The sequence below is a fragment of the Hyperoodon ampullatus genome (genome assembly GCF_949752795.1).
Source record: "Hyperoodon ampullatus genome assembly, chromosome: X".
NCBI lineage: Eukaryota > Metazoa > Chordata > Mammalia > Artiodactyla > Ziphiidae > Hyperoodon > Hyperoodon ampullatus.
In genome coordinates, this window is record NC_136913.1 from 115,066,789 (window position 1) to 115,081,681 (window position 14,893).

General features: G+C 41.0%; 1 protein-coding gene across 1 annotated transcript in view; it reads right to left on the reverse strand.

Moving 5' to 3' along the window:
* GPC4 (glypican 4) overlaps nucleotides 1–14,893 on the reverse strand; it is a gene marked incomplete at its 3' end in the record, with an annotated part of 107,590 nt that overhangs the window by 15,625 nt on the left and 77,072 nt on the right. Inside the window, exon 3 of the mRNA XM_079727448.1 lies at nucleotides 4,129–4,520. Coding sequence (XP_079583574.1) covers nucleotides 4,129–4,520 — 392 coding nt within the window. The remainder of the gene's footprint in view (nucleotides 1–4,128; nucleotides 4,521–14,893) is intronic.

The window sequence follows — 14,893 nt, forward strand, 5'->3', positions numbered from 1 at the left end:
CACCTTCACTAATTGCTGGAGAAATGCAAATCAAAACTACAATGAGGCATCACCTCACACAAATCAGAATGGCCATCATTAGAAAGTCTACAAATAAAAAATGCTGGAGGGGGTGTGGAGAAAAGCGAATCCTCCTACACTGTTGGTGGGAACGTAAATTGGTGCAGCCACTATGGAAAACAGTTATGGAGGTTTGTCAAAAAAAAAAAACAAACCTAAAAATAGAGTTACCATACGACCCAGCAATCCCACTCCTGGTCATATATCCGGAAAAACACTCTAATTTGAAAAGATACAGGCACCCCAATGTTCATAGCAGCACTATTTACAGTAGCCAGGACATGGAAGCAACCTAAATGTCCATCAACAGACAAATGGCTTAAGAACACGTGGTACGTATATACAATGGAACACTACTCAGCCATAAAAAGAGAATGAAATAATGCCATTTACAGCAACATGGATGGACCTAAAGATTATCATATTAAGTCAAGTATGTCAGACAGAGAAAGACAAATACCGTAAGATAGCACTTTTATATGTAATCTAAAAGATGACACAAATGAACTTATTTACAAAACAGAAACACACTCGCAGACATAGAAAACAAAATTATGGTTACCAAAGGGGAACGGGGTGGGAGAGGGATAAATTAGGAGTTTGGGATTAAAAGATACACACTACTATATGTAATATAGATAAACAACAAGGTCCTACTGTACAGCACAGGGAACTATATTCAAATCCTGTGATAAACCAAACTGGAAAAGAATATGAAGAAGTGTGTGTGTGTGTGTACGTGGGTAACGAGAAACTGTACACGAGAAACTAACACAACATTGTAAATCAACTATAATAAAAAAATTTTAAGTCATAAAAGTATTTTCCACAGAACAATTGGCAAGTAATGTTTTACTGAAAGTAAATTGAGCCCTATAGCTTGTATTCATTGTATTCTCATATAACGATACAAACAACTCTTAGGCAGACATGAGAACACAATGAATATAGAATAGGGATCAATTCTCCAAAAATTTAGGGTCATATTTGGAAATTAACTTTCTCAAACAACTTGACAAAACTAAGGTACACAGAAATTTCTTTCTTGCTTTAAAAAAAATTCATACCAGGGCTCCCCTGGTGCCGCAGTGGTTGAGAGTCCGCCTGCCGATGCAGGGGACACGGGTTCGTGCCCCGGTCTGGGAAGATCCCACGTGCCGCGGAGCGGCTGGGCCCGTGAGCCATGGCCGCTGAGTCTGCGCGTCCGGAGCCTGTGCTCCGCAACGGGAGAGGCCACAACAGTGAGAGGCCCGCGTATCGCAAAAAAAAAAAAAATCATACCAAAAGCAACATTGGAAATTGTGATTATTTCCTTATGGGTCACATACACTTTATTGCACAGGTAAGTAAGGGTGAAGAGTCAATCTTATTGATTTCCCACCAATCTTATTGGTGGTGAACCAATCTTATTGGTTCTCAGTTAATTCTGGGAACCATGTCAAGAAGAATGCGATACTGGGAAGCCTCGAGCGTTTATTTACCCTGGGAGGTGGCATGACGTGGACTAGACTTCTAGCCCTCAATCTTTTAACCTGCTTCCTTGGTTCGACCACCACCTTCCCCCTCAAGTTAGGGGTTCTGGAATCTCAGTTATCTAAAGGGGCCCCAACGGGGCTAAGGGAGGCTAACACCACGGCAGGCTTGTGTCAGCCTGGTCCTTCTTCCCAGGAATCATCTCAGAGCGGCGGATGGTTAATGTAAAGAAACCACTTTCAGACACTTGCAAAGGGTGTTCTAGTCCTTGCTTTTCTCTTTGGCACACACATGCACACGCACATAGACGTTCAAAACCACACGGCATGCATGGACTCCCCTGGTGGCGCAGTGGTTAAGAATCCGCCTGCCAATACAGGGGACATGGGTTCGATCCCTGGTCCAAGAAGATCCCACATGCCACGGAGCAACGAAGCCCATGCACCACAACTATTGAGCCTGCGCTCTAGAGCCCGCGAGCCACAACTACTGAACCAGTGCGCCGCAACTACGGAAACCTGCGCACCTAGAGCATGTGCTCCGCAACAAAGAAGCCACCGCAATGAGAAGCCCGCGCACCACAACGAAGAGTAGCCCCCGCTCGCCTCAACTAGAGAAAGCCCGTGCGCAGCAGAGAAGACCCAATGCAGCCCCCCCCCAAAAAAAACCCAACAACACAGCAGCACCTTTCTGCCTATTCTGCTTAGGATAAATGTGAGGAATTGCTGAAGGAGGGCAGATGTGTTAGGGGAACTACGATGTAATTAACTTTGATCTGGATTAACTGTGCATTGTTTAGGGACTCTGAAACGAGCATCTCCAAGATTAATAATGGTTGCAGAGGTGGGGGCAGCAGTTCAGGATTCAGACTATTCCTTTACTTATACCCATCATCTCCCTACTTGCTCCCACCCACCCCTCATATGCCCCAACAATTTTCTTTTTGCAATTTATGATGAAAATATCAGGAGGAAAAGGAGTGAACAAAAACGTACTGTAAGGAATTGTTTCCTGATGGCTTATGGCTGGGAAATGGGAACACACACACACAACTGTAATAATGGAATGCAACCAACAAACTAATACTAACATCCCCCAGTGCTAACATGAAACAGCCAATAAGCACCTAATTTTTAAAATACACAATTCTTTATCTTCACTCTGGTAAATGTAAGGTTCCTCGCTAGGGGGACCATGAATTCTGGTCTGCCCACGTTATCTGGGTATAATTGTTTTTAAGCACCTCCTGGTTTGGACAATAAATTATATGGCTACCCTAAATCTGGATGAACTCTCTAAGAAGCCACTGGATTTATATTTTACTGTTAGTATCACTGTCTAGTTTGTATTTTGACCAGTCCTCCAGTCCTCAAAACAACCAAATGGGCTAAAATTTGGCTTTTCCTTTGAGGGCCTAAAGGTAACAGCACTATGATCAGTCCTGCAAAGATAACTTTGCTCCAGAACATTCTATTTCTTCACTGGCATTGAGTCACAGAGGGTAGAGGTGGAAAGGCCTTCAAAAGGTTTTCAAATTTCATCTTTTTTGGGGGGTGGGGGGAGTGAAGGAGACATAGAATCTTTCCCCCCTTGAAATCATGTTCAAAACCCTACTACATACAACTGAGGAAAGCAAAGCTCCCCTGGTGCAGCCAGGAGATAAAGGCACAGATGCAGAGTCTGGCCCACTAGAAGAACCCTGTGTCTCCCTTGTCTCTCCTCAAGGAGGCCCCTGAGGTACCTCCTTAGCTGGCTCCAAAGAAGAGTCTGAAATATACTGGTGTGGTACAATTCCTATAATTTACAAATGAGGAAAATGTGGCTCATTTCATTTGCTCTTTCCTGCTAGTACAATTCCATTCTCTTTCCTGGTAATTCTATAAACAAAGCCATTAAGTCAAGAGCAGGTGGTCCATATTAATTGTCATAGAAAGGTCTGTCTTCTAAAGGGCTCTGAGTATACCTTAAAACAAGGAAACATATAGTAATGGATGTGAAATTCTTTTCTAGACTGTAACTAGCAGGCTCAAACATAGTCACTCAAAACAACCAAATGTGGAGTCTATCTGTATATGTTTCTTTCTCTGAAGGAGAAGCAGAATAAGAGCTGAAAAGAATATGGAGGTATTAAATCCATTTTTTGAAAGTTTTTTTTTGGTTGTTTGTTTTTGTGGCTGCATGGCATGTGGGATCTTAGTTCCCCGACCAGGGATCAAACCCTCGCCTCCTGCAGTGGAAGCATGAAGTCTTAACCACTGGATGGCCAGGGTAGTCCCTAAATCCATTTTTTAAATTAAGGTTCCAAAGTGAACACGTATCCTGCTTCTAAGAATAGCTACCAAAGAAACCACAGGAAAGAATGATGTTGATACGTGAAGATGTTCATTGCTGTATTGTTTATAGCCACATGATGCACATGTATCAGGACGAAGTGTAGGAGAGAAGAGGGGAGAGAAAGATGAGAAAAGAACAGAAGAAAAAGACGATTGCCATTGAGACGATGGAATTCTACTGACTTATTTTTCCACATCTCCCAAACTTTCTTTTAACGTGAAACAAAAGAAAACAATAACACAGAATGCAAATAGCACTTACCACCGAGACTTTGCTCACTACATCTCTTGCAACTGCTAAGCCCTGAGCAAAAGTGCGGGCTGCTACAAATGCACGAGTGACCTGGAGCTTCAGTTTCCGAGGGACATCTCCAAAGGGCTTCAGCTGTTCCGTGTACTTGCTCACGCACTCCAGATAGTCGTCTGTGAAGTGGTACTGGGAGTTCACCAGGCGGAACATCCGCTCCAGGAGGCGGGCCCAGAAGTCATTCAGCATTTCTTCCAGGTTCACATTTCCTGCCACATAGTAGCGCTTCAACTCTTCGAAGAGATCTTTAAATAGCTCGGAATTTTGCATGTACAAGTGACCATATGTCTTCACAAACATGTCATTCAGGGATTTCTCCGCATTTTCAAGTAGTTCTTTGAAGAATTCTAAAAACAAAACCCAAAAAGAAAGGAAAAAAGAAAGGGTTCTCAGTAATTAAATAACAGAGTGCTTACTTTTCAGGTAAATCTGAAAACTGGAAAAAAAAAATCCTGAAATTAAATTGGAAGACATGCTTGTATATAGGGTGGATTTCTTTGGGGGGATTTGGCATCTCTGATCGTTTGTCAATGAAAGGAAACCTATGTCACAAAGTCACATGTGTCTATGTCTAAGAGAGGGAAAAAATGAAACTTTAAATGGACTTCTCAGGACTCCCTCCTTTTCTCATTTAGTCACAAGGTAAATAAAGAGTTGGATAAAAATGGATACATTAAGTCTAAAACATGAGGTTTCCCAGAACTTTTTACTATAAGAATCTAAACCAAAGTGGATAATGCCTCCTCATTGTAACCTGACACCAGGACAGGTGTTTTCAAGACATGCTGTTTACTTAGACATGATTTTTTTTCATTTTCTCCTCCTTACATCTACATGACATATAAGAAAACTGCCTGGGAAATGCTTGAGGCCAAGAAACAGAATGAAATACCACATAAGCAGGAAAAGAACTTCTTAGGTGTTCCCTGTGACATTAGTATAAACTGGGATAGCCAAGGTGACCTCGGGTTCCTAAAGGATTCATACAGTAAAACCATGAGATTAAGATAACATGAAAAATAACTGGGAAAAAAAAAGAATACCTGTGTTTTTTGGTTTTTTTTCAGATTTACTTTTTGAGCACCACATACCCACACAGCCTAAATGTTAAAGACTTTAATCTCTTAAATACCAATGTCAAATTAATTTCTCCTGAAGCTTTTCTCAGCAAGTTCCCTGAAGAGAGGAGCTAACAGTCTATCTGCAACATTAATCATCCTTAAAGACTCTGTGTCTGGTATAAAAATAAACACCTCATGGTATCAAGTTTATAAGCAGGAAATGTAATAAATACCAAAGCAAAATATAAGGACCACATCAAGAAAGAAGCTGGCTCCAAGTGAACATGGAACAGAAAGGAAAATAAGACAACTCCTTCAAAGCCAGAAGAGCATTAAGTGATCTTCTCAAAATGCAATAGCGCTACAAAACCATTCTCTACCGTTTGCCTTTTATTTCCTGGGTTTTCTTCAGCAAGAGAAAGGGAAATCCCCATTACAACTGCACAGCCTGGCGTTTTTACCAAAGTTCTCTCCCTGGAAGGAGGCCAGAAAGTACATAAGGAGCTAGGGGAATGAAAATGAAAAGAGTTACTCAAATCAGGCAGCCGGGAAGGCCTCTGATTCTCTCTAAACCCCAAGTGGTTCTCGAGTGTGCTTCCATGGGCACACACCATCACCACTGGGACACAGGTTCTTGGACCCCACCTTAAACCTACTGGATCAGAAACTCTGGAGGGTGGGACCCAGCCATCTGGCAGGCACTCTGCTATACCCCAAAGTTTGAGAAGCAAGACTCTAGCCAATGAAACTTCTCCCATTTTGCCTCTCACTAGCAATCAGCACCAACCTGGGAACTGTGCTGAATGTGAAGCATTCAGGGTAAGGGCTAATGTTTTAATTAGGGGAAAATATATTTCCAATACATTGGGTTTAAAATTTTTGGTTGCATTCTTGGGTGTCATTTCTTAAAGAGGTTTTGGGGATGAATTTTCTTGTGTGGAAGTATCTCTCAACTAAGAGTCGAGATGCAGGCAGCACTTTTCTAGACTTCAAAGTTGTGGAATCTTAGGGTGAGAAAAGACCTTAAATGTCATCTGGTCCACTTCCCGTACCGTCCTTGAATCACTAGCATCCTTGCCAAGTGGTGCTGGCTTTCACATACTGGAAAAATAAAGCCTGGTTATTGAGATCAGTATGGAAGCCTTGTGTCAATCCAGTGCTACTAATATTTCACCATCCAAAAGAGCGCATTCCAAAGGAAACCATAGGTCCTTCCTTAGATTGGATTTTTACTATATTGCTCATAAAATTGGCACACATAATTTAGTGTAGAAACAGGATGTTGAGAATTATTTGACTTGTGCTTTCATGACTCATTAAATAAGTAATTCTGAATACTCACTTGCATTTCTAATGAATGCTGTTTTTTAAGGGTTGGGGCAGAGTGGCATGTTGAGTTCAGTTTTAACTGAAAAACACTATGAAATATCACTATTTTTTTAGGCTTAAAAGTGTTCCAGGTCAAAGAAACGCTAAGACACTGAACATTTTATGGAAAAAATAAAACATTCTTAGAGATCCTCATTCAGGTCAACAGCCTATGGGTCGGTGTAGTTATATATAATACAGCTACTTCAAAGTACAAGAGCAATGATCCAACGAAGAACAGGACTGATTTTAACCCAGCATGCCCTCTGTCCAATATCACAATGGACCTTACTTTATTTCCTGGGACTCAAGTTCTGCTAGGAAGGTTGTGTGTGTGTGTGTGTGTGTGTGTGTGTGTGTGTGTGTGAGATGTTAGCTTACATTTTCAGAGTTTAGTTTGGTGCTGTATACATATTAAACTCTAATTCATTTAATCATTCAGAAAATTGACTTCCTTTCCTTCACATTTTAAAAGATTCTTTAGTGTGGCCGTATAAGTTGCAAATATAATTCCACTGAGTGGATTATATATAGAAATTCTACAAAACTGATATAAGGAGTTAAAATCTGCTAATTTGGTCTCTCCAAATAGCTATGTAATTTGACAAGTATGTACTAAGTGGTTGGTATAGGCTCAAATCAAAGCACACAGCTTTGCCATGCATCTTAACCTTCCTGCCCAAACAGACGGTAATGAAAATTTCTAGAAAGATGAATTTTCTCCATCCAATTCACCTTTACTATACCCGCCACTTTCCACGCATGGTTTTACGGAGGCACCAGAGATTTTTAAACCATCTATAAAATCCTTAATCTTTCATTTCATACAGCAAGTTTTTTTTAAATATTCATCTATTTCACCTGCAAAGTCAACAGAACAAAAGCCAAGCGAACCAAAAGACCCAAACTCATTTCTCCTTAGACGTGTTCTTACTGGCCCTGGTAAATGGGACTATTCTACCTATGCTTTTTGTCTCACAGATCTTTTAAGTATGGCAGACATAATTTAAATTCTAAAATCCATACCAATTAGGTACAATATCAACCAAAGCATAATAATTTGCTGTAAGAAAAAAGGGGGGAAAACTTTTACATCTATTTCTCCTATCAAACTAGTCGCTCTCATATGTTCTTATAGATTCCTCAACCTCCCCACCTCCCCACCTTTCTTCCCACATTTCCTTCTACAGTGGGGGATAGAACACAAATTAGACATTCAGGACCTGGTCCCCAGCCACCAAGAGCAACTTCATTCATCGCTGCAAACCTCATCTCCACTTTTCCCCCCATTATTCAGAACTCAGAATCAGATCCTAACTGCTGAAGAAAAACTGCGCAGGTCTGAGACACCTAGCAATCATCCCATTGTAAACATTATGCCTGAAACCAATTATAAGACACCTGGTGGCTAAGAGAGAACCAGCCAGGAGCAGTGTAAACCAGAGTTCCACCAGGATCAGAAGCTGACTTAACTGGAATTCAGATCTCCCTTGCAGCAACTGCTTGTATTCATGAAAAATGCTGCTCAGAGAGTCTGAAAGAAAAGTGAGAGAGGAGACAGTTTATAAGCATTTTAAATATGGTGTCTGTGAGCAGGGTTTTTTTCTCCTTCAATTTTCAGTTTGGGGGCTTAAGGATTTATGTTCCAAGGATGAAGCAACTGCTACGCCTTGGGCTCATGAATGACCACAACATAGGAATGGAAATAAACACTTTAATGTGCTAGGATCTAAAGCAGCATGACACAGTGGGAAAAGCATGGGCCCTCTCATTTATGAGCTGTGTGACCTTGACGGGACAGAAGATCTAAACTCTCTGAGCCTCTGTTGCTTCTTCTTCCATAAAATGGGGCTATTACTGCTCACCTCATATGGATAATGGCTAGCACACAATAGCTGCTCAATGAATGGACACTATTCATAATATGTGAAATAATGTTACTGTCACCTTCAGAGTTTCTTTATATCTACAATTATTGAAAAAGAAAAAAAAAACCTTTCAAGGCTGGTTTTTATCCTTCTTGGCAGAGTCAAATATTATCCATCTGGGGGGAATATAAATTAAGCCAAAAAATAAATAAATAAATAAATAAATTAAGCCAAAGCTGCTGAAGAATGGTTAAGAAGACCCAAGGCCTTATAAAACTGGGAACAATTCAGCCAAAGGAAATGCTTAATGGCTCTAGCTTCCAATTCTGTGAAACGTCCCAGACATCTACGAGGGTGGAGCAACTCCTGGGTGAAAAACATGGGGATGAAGAAATCCAGGGAAGAGATTTTACATGATATTACAACACAGAGTATCATACATAGCACGCGTATATACAAAAAGATCGAGGCAAAGAATCAGGGAAAGGAAAATTGAGAATTAAGCAGCAGGTCAATGCTCCACCCTCCCCATGTATTTCATCTGCATCCTACCAGAAGCACCTCAACGCAAGGGTTGACCTAGGAGACTGGGAGATTGGGAGTGTTTTCCGGCTCTAACATCTGATTATTCTTAATGTCAGTAGTACCAATTTAACATGGGAAAAACTACTAGAGAGAAAAGGCAAAACCTTTCCATATAAAAGTTTTCTATGTAAATATCCTGTCTTTTACAAAAAGAAGAACATCATGTACTTCTGGAACTTCTATCCCCCGCCACTTGTCTTGCATCAAATAAACATTCAAAATTCTTGAAACAGGTCAAAAGACCCTCAGTTCTGCTATTAAATGCCATTAGCTACTACTTTATAAACAATCGACTGTCTATTGATTAATGTGCTAGAATGCATTCTAGAATTAACCTGTGATCTGAAGAGACTGGAAGCCCTTTCTATTCAATCCATTTGCTTGGTGCTATAAATTACCCCCTTGTATTTATATTATTAGGAAGCTACCTTTTACATATAAGGATTAATTTCCTCTTTAATGTAAAGGCTGTATTTCACAGCCCTGGTGTGGCATGCAAACAGTAAGTTACCACATCCACAAAATTCCCAAGAAAGAAGTCTCCTGGTACATGCTACAAATCATACTTCTCACACTGTTAAGAAAACTCAGTTATAGCCATCCATTCTTTCACCCAAGATCAAGTACTTGATGAAGAACAGCTAACATAAGCACCTACAAATGGAAGGGGGGAACAAAAGGAAATTAAGCAAGCATTTTACTGACTGAAACCAAAGACTATCTCCTCCTCTGTCTTGCTTTTTTGGTCAAGTCTGTGTTAAGTTTCTAACAGGCACTTTCCTCAGGAGTGCCTGCTAGGGAGGGCATGGTGTACTAAAAGGACGTGTACTTGACTAACAATCATCAGCTGTAGCCCAACAATGGTCCTCGCCTAGGAGGAGAAGGCCAGTGCCAGCTGAGGCCCTTATTAGGGGCTGTTAGCATATGAAAGGGGGCTGGGGGACCCTGCCACTTTAGGAGCAGCCCTTTCTTCCCAAGGTTACTTTTAGTAGTTAATGCATTTTGAATGCTAATTCTCTCTCTCGGCTAACTTGGCCAGGGACACACAGTCAGTACGGTAAAGGTCCCTTCCCCTGGACCACATTCCATTTCTAGCAATGGTACTCCCAGCACCAGCTAGCCAAGTCTCTTTAGCACAGCCGGATTCCTTCTCACTGAGAAGGGCCCATGAGGGCATGTTTAAGAAAGCTCTGAGGGGACTTTCCTGGTGGTCCAGTGGTTCAGACTCCATGCTTCCACCTCAGGGGGCATGGGTTCTATCCCTGATCTGGGAACTAAGATCCCACATGCCGCGTGGCCAGCCAAAAAAAAAAGGAAGAAAAGAATGCTCCAAGGCTGAAGCAGTGTTCCAAGTGCCCCATATACTAACCTCCACGTGGACCTATTACATGACCTCATACACAAACCTCATAATACAGTCTATCTGCTCATGATCTAATAAAGAGAAAAATCAGGATGCAAAATAGCACAATCGGTTATGATGCTGATTTGTATGTATGTATATACATTGTCTACCTGACCAAAAAAAAGATGAGGTGCATACAGTGGTGTTGGATGGGTGTTAGGGAATCGGCGTAATTTTTTTCAATGTTTCTCAATTTAGTTCACCCCAATTTTGCAGTGACACCATAGGAAAAGTAATCTAATAGGAAAAGTAATCTATCTCATGCTTTCAAAAATGACTTATTTCCCTTTATTCTATTCATCCGACTTAAATGCTGGAGGCTTCGACGCATTTTTTTCTACTTATTCCAAACTGTCTACAGTGAGCACTGTAATACTGAAAAAAAAACCCCAAACATGGCAAAACAACACCAAAGCAGTTCTTACATTTTTCGTTTAAAAATACCGTTTTTCCCTATAAAGTATTCCTTTCAAATTGCAGCAATTTGAAAAATATGGCAAGGTATGAAGAAAACAAAAATTCCCATAAGCCCACCATTAAGAGAACAACAGTGGTTTATTGAATTTCTTTCCTGCTTTTTCTGTGAAGGTATGTATTGTCACATGGTTGAGGTCATACTGTATTTATACCCTGTTCTCATGTAACACTGTATGGTTAGCAGTTGCGATGTGATTAAAAAGCCTTCAGAAACATCAGTTTTAACAACTACATACTATGACACCATATGAACAGATCATAATGTAATCATTATGGGACATTTAGGATAATTTCCTATTTTTCATTATTACAAGTAATACTGTGATGAACATTCTTGTATATAAATCTGTATGCAGATCTTTCTTTCCTTGAGATCAAAACCTAGAAGTACAGTTACTGAGTCAAAGGGTATGAATGAAGCTATATGACACCTCTGATACACTGCCAAACTGACCTCCAAAAAAGGTATGCCCATGTAGCATTCCCTGCTCCAGTCCTCTGTATTATGAAGAGCTTCAGATTCTTGAGGGAATGGGGGGAGGGGGAGGGGGAGGGGGGAGAGGGAGGGAGAGGGAGAGGGGGAGAGAGAGAGAGAGAGAGAGAGAGATACAGAGAGAGAGACCCCGCGTGCTTTGTGCACAATAGAAATGGGCCAGGACAATGAACAAGAAAGGCCTGACTGGCTTGGGAATTCTCTCAGTCAGAGTCACTGCTAGATCAAATAAGCCCCTTTCTTTGCTGGGACAGACAGACGCATGGAAAAAGGGTGAGCAGAGATGATCAACAAGGCTCTCAACTCCCAGGCTCAAAGTACAATGAACCAAAAAATAGATAAAAGCAATTCAGCTGAAGCTCTTCTGTGTATTTACTCGCCTCCAAACAGATCGGCTGCTTCTTGCTGACACCACGCCTTCTTTAAGAAGCCACAGCTAATAGCAGAGGCCCAAAGGGAGTGTGCTCAGGGCTCCCTGGAAGCTGCACAAGCATTTTCAATGAGACGGCCAATGCTAGAGCCACAACTGGCCACACCTGAGATAACAACTCAAAAGGCAGAAAACCTTTGTCAATACAGAAAAGTGTGTGTTTTATCTGAGCTCTTGATTTGATTCCAGTAAGCTGGCAGTGGCTCGTTCTCATCATGTTTCACAGAGATTATCAAAGAATTAGCAAAAATACCCAGTGTTTTAGTCTCTTTTGCATGGAAAGAAAAAAAAAGAAGGAAAATAGAATTGTAAAGCACAGAGTAGCAGTGCTTTCCAACCAAATCAAACACCCATAGTATGATCTGGAAGGAACACTGCATTTGCAGGAAGGTCAGAGGCCTCATGTCTTTTTCTGTACTTCTGTGGCTACTTATCCTACCTGCCGCACTGTAGTAGAGGTTTAAAAAAGCAACAAATTTAAAAAAGACATCTTAATGAATGATATCTGAGGTAAGGATTAAAAAACAACCGTATGTTGTATGTACGTCACACATTTCTATGACACATTTATCTTGAGGATGTCGAAGACTTAAACTAAAGACCCGGGAGGTCTGTACGAAGTCAGTATGGCCATGCAAAGGACAATAAGAAAACCGTGCAGTTGAAAAATACTTGCAGTCAGGGGTCAGGAAAATTCCAAAACCTTCAGCTTAGCCAACAGCCATGAAGCTTAGTTGGCTATATTTGTCTTTCATGGGCATGGGAGTTCAAATGCCTTCAACTTGCTGAGTCTCCACACTGCTGAGCCTACTGGCCTAATGAGGTAATGGCCAGGATGAACCATGGAGAATTTTTAGTCACTGATTAAAACAGAAATTTGGCTCAATATGAAGAGTGGCCACCCTTTCCCTTAAGCTCTCCAGCCCCCTTGTTTTCTATCATTTCACAAAGGCAGGACATGAAGCACTCTTCAGATAGATGGGACAATTATTTCTTTTATGTGCGTTTTAAGCTAATTCAGAACATTTCTACTATTATTCGAGTTAACAAGCTTCAGGCTCATGGGAGGGTTTTCAAAGACCCAGTGAAAGTAGCGGAGGGTTAAGAAATGATAGGAGGAAAATAGAGGGGACCATGCAGACGCCTAATTAACATCTTGTAAGACCTTTCACTGAAGCAGCTGGTCTAGTCACATGTTGAGAAGATTCACAGAATTTGTAGAATTGAAAGGGTCTTTAGAGAGCATCCAGCTCAACCCCTTGATTTTATGGATGGGAAAACTGAGACCAGTTAATTGCCCCAGGTCACAGTGGGTTCACAGCAGAAACAGGCTGACAACTCGGTGGGCTCTGCCTCCTGGGCAAAGTTGCTACATTTGCTCCTACAATGGCAAATGAAAGTAGTCTTCCCAATGGACTAGCATCAGACAACATCACTATTTTCTTAAAATTTCTTTTATAACATGCAAAAACACCTAGCAAATAATTTGATTCGGGGAGTTTGCAAGCAATAATCTATCTTTGTAGTTGTTAACATCATTTTTACTATGTAATTCAGAAATATATTTAACATGGCAGCTCTAATCTTCTTAATCTATTTGGGTTGTTTGATTTCGCTCTGATTCTTTTAAAAACAACTAGTCTCTCGCAAAATGCGACATTTTGGGGCGGGTCTTTATGTTGTGGTCCCCAAACACGGATTATGCCGCACTTCTATTATTTCTATTCCTTTTGCCAAGCAATTCTTTCAAAGCCCCCTGAACGGAGTATCTGATTAGCATATTCATGAGATAACTGATTCAGCTATGTTAATTAGCAGCTCTACTTCAAAAAAAAAAGAAAAATTCCCAAAACTGGCCAAGAGGGGGAGCAACTAGCTCTGTCATTAAAGTTTTCTGACTCTATGTCTCTAGCCCAGGACAGTCGATTTCTGGTATTGAATAGTCTAAGTCAAAGATTAGATGAAGAAGATTAACGTGTAAGAAAATGAAGAGGTGAGTCCGTAAACTCAGAGGCACAGGTGTAAAATATGGGAAATCTGAGAATTGGGAGGGGGGAGGTGCTGCCTAAGGAAGTTCTTCTGTACTTCAGCCAGGTCTGAAAACACACACACGTGCACATAGTTTACAACTTAAAAACTGGTTTATACACTGGATAGTCTCTTTAGAGGTGCAAACAATAGAAAGTTACATGTGTAGAACAAAAAGGACCTTAGAGATAAGTGGACTAACTGACTCCAAAATGCCAACTCTGGCGCTCAGACTGACCAGAGCTCATGGAGGCAGTATGATAATGGGATGCTTTCTGGTAAAAGAAGGCTAATTCCCTAAAAGCCTTGAAACCTTATTTTTATTTGAAAGTTTATTTAAAAAAATACAAAACCTTGTTCCTGCCTTAGAAAGAAGTGGTATCTCATAAACATGACTGAAGTTTTGATGACAGATGAAGTTGCCTGAGCTCAGGATCACCACTTCGAAGTTATACTGTAAGCTTGGAGATGGCAAAAGATGCTCCTCTGAAGTACTTTGACCTCCTGTGTTCCCATGAGTCCTTTGCTATTTCCTCAGTACTTATCCCCAGCCTTCCTTATGCCACCTTGCTGCCCCATTTTGGTTCTCCAGTCGCCATCTTGTTACTCTGCCTAACTTCCTCCCTTCCATTCACATCAATAACCCAGGGTTTGGCTTTTATAAAAGCTTAGACAATTCTTTGACCAAAGCACTCCACTCTTGAATTTCTGAGAGTCACCACAGCCCCTATACAATTTCACTCAACATCGTCTTTAGGCCTTGTGGAGTATTGGCAGGTCATAATTGCCAACCTTAAAAATCAATCAATAAATGCAGCACCCACTTGAGGATTACGGTTTGTTGGATACCAATCAACTGAGATTTTACCATATAAAAGCAGTTAATTGTCTCAGAAAGCCTAGCTTGGAGGAAATATGCAAAGTATCCCAGCTCTGTTCTGATCTCCAGGCCAGACACATTGAGGCTACAACTCCTTCAAAAAAATCTAAATCTATGCTCCCTAC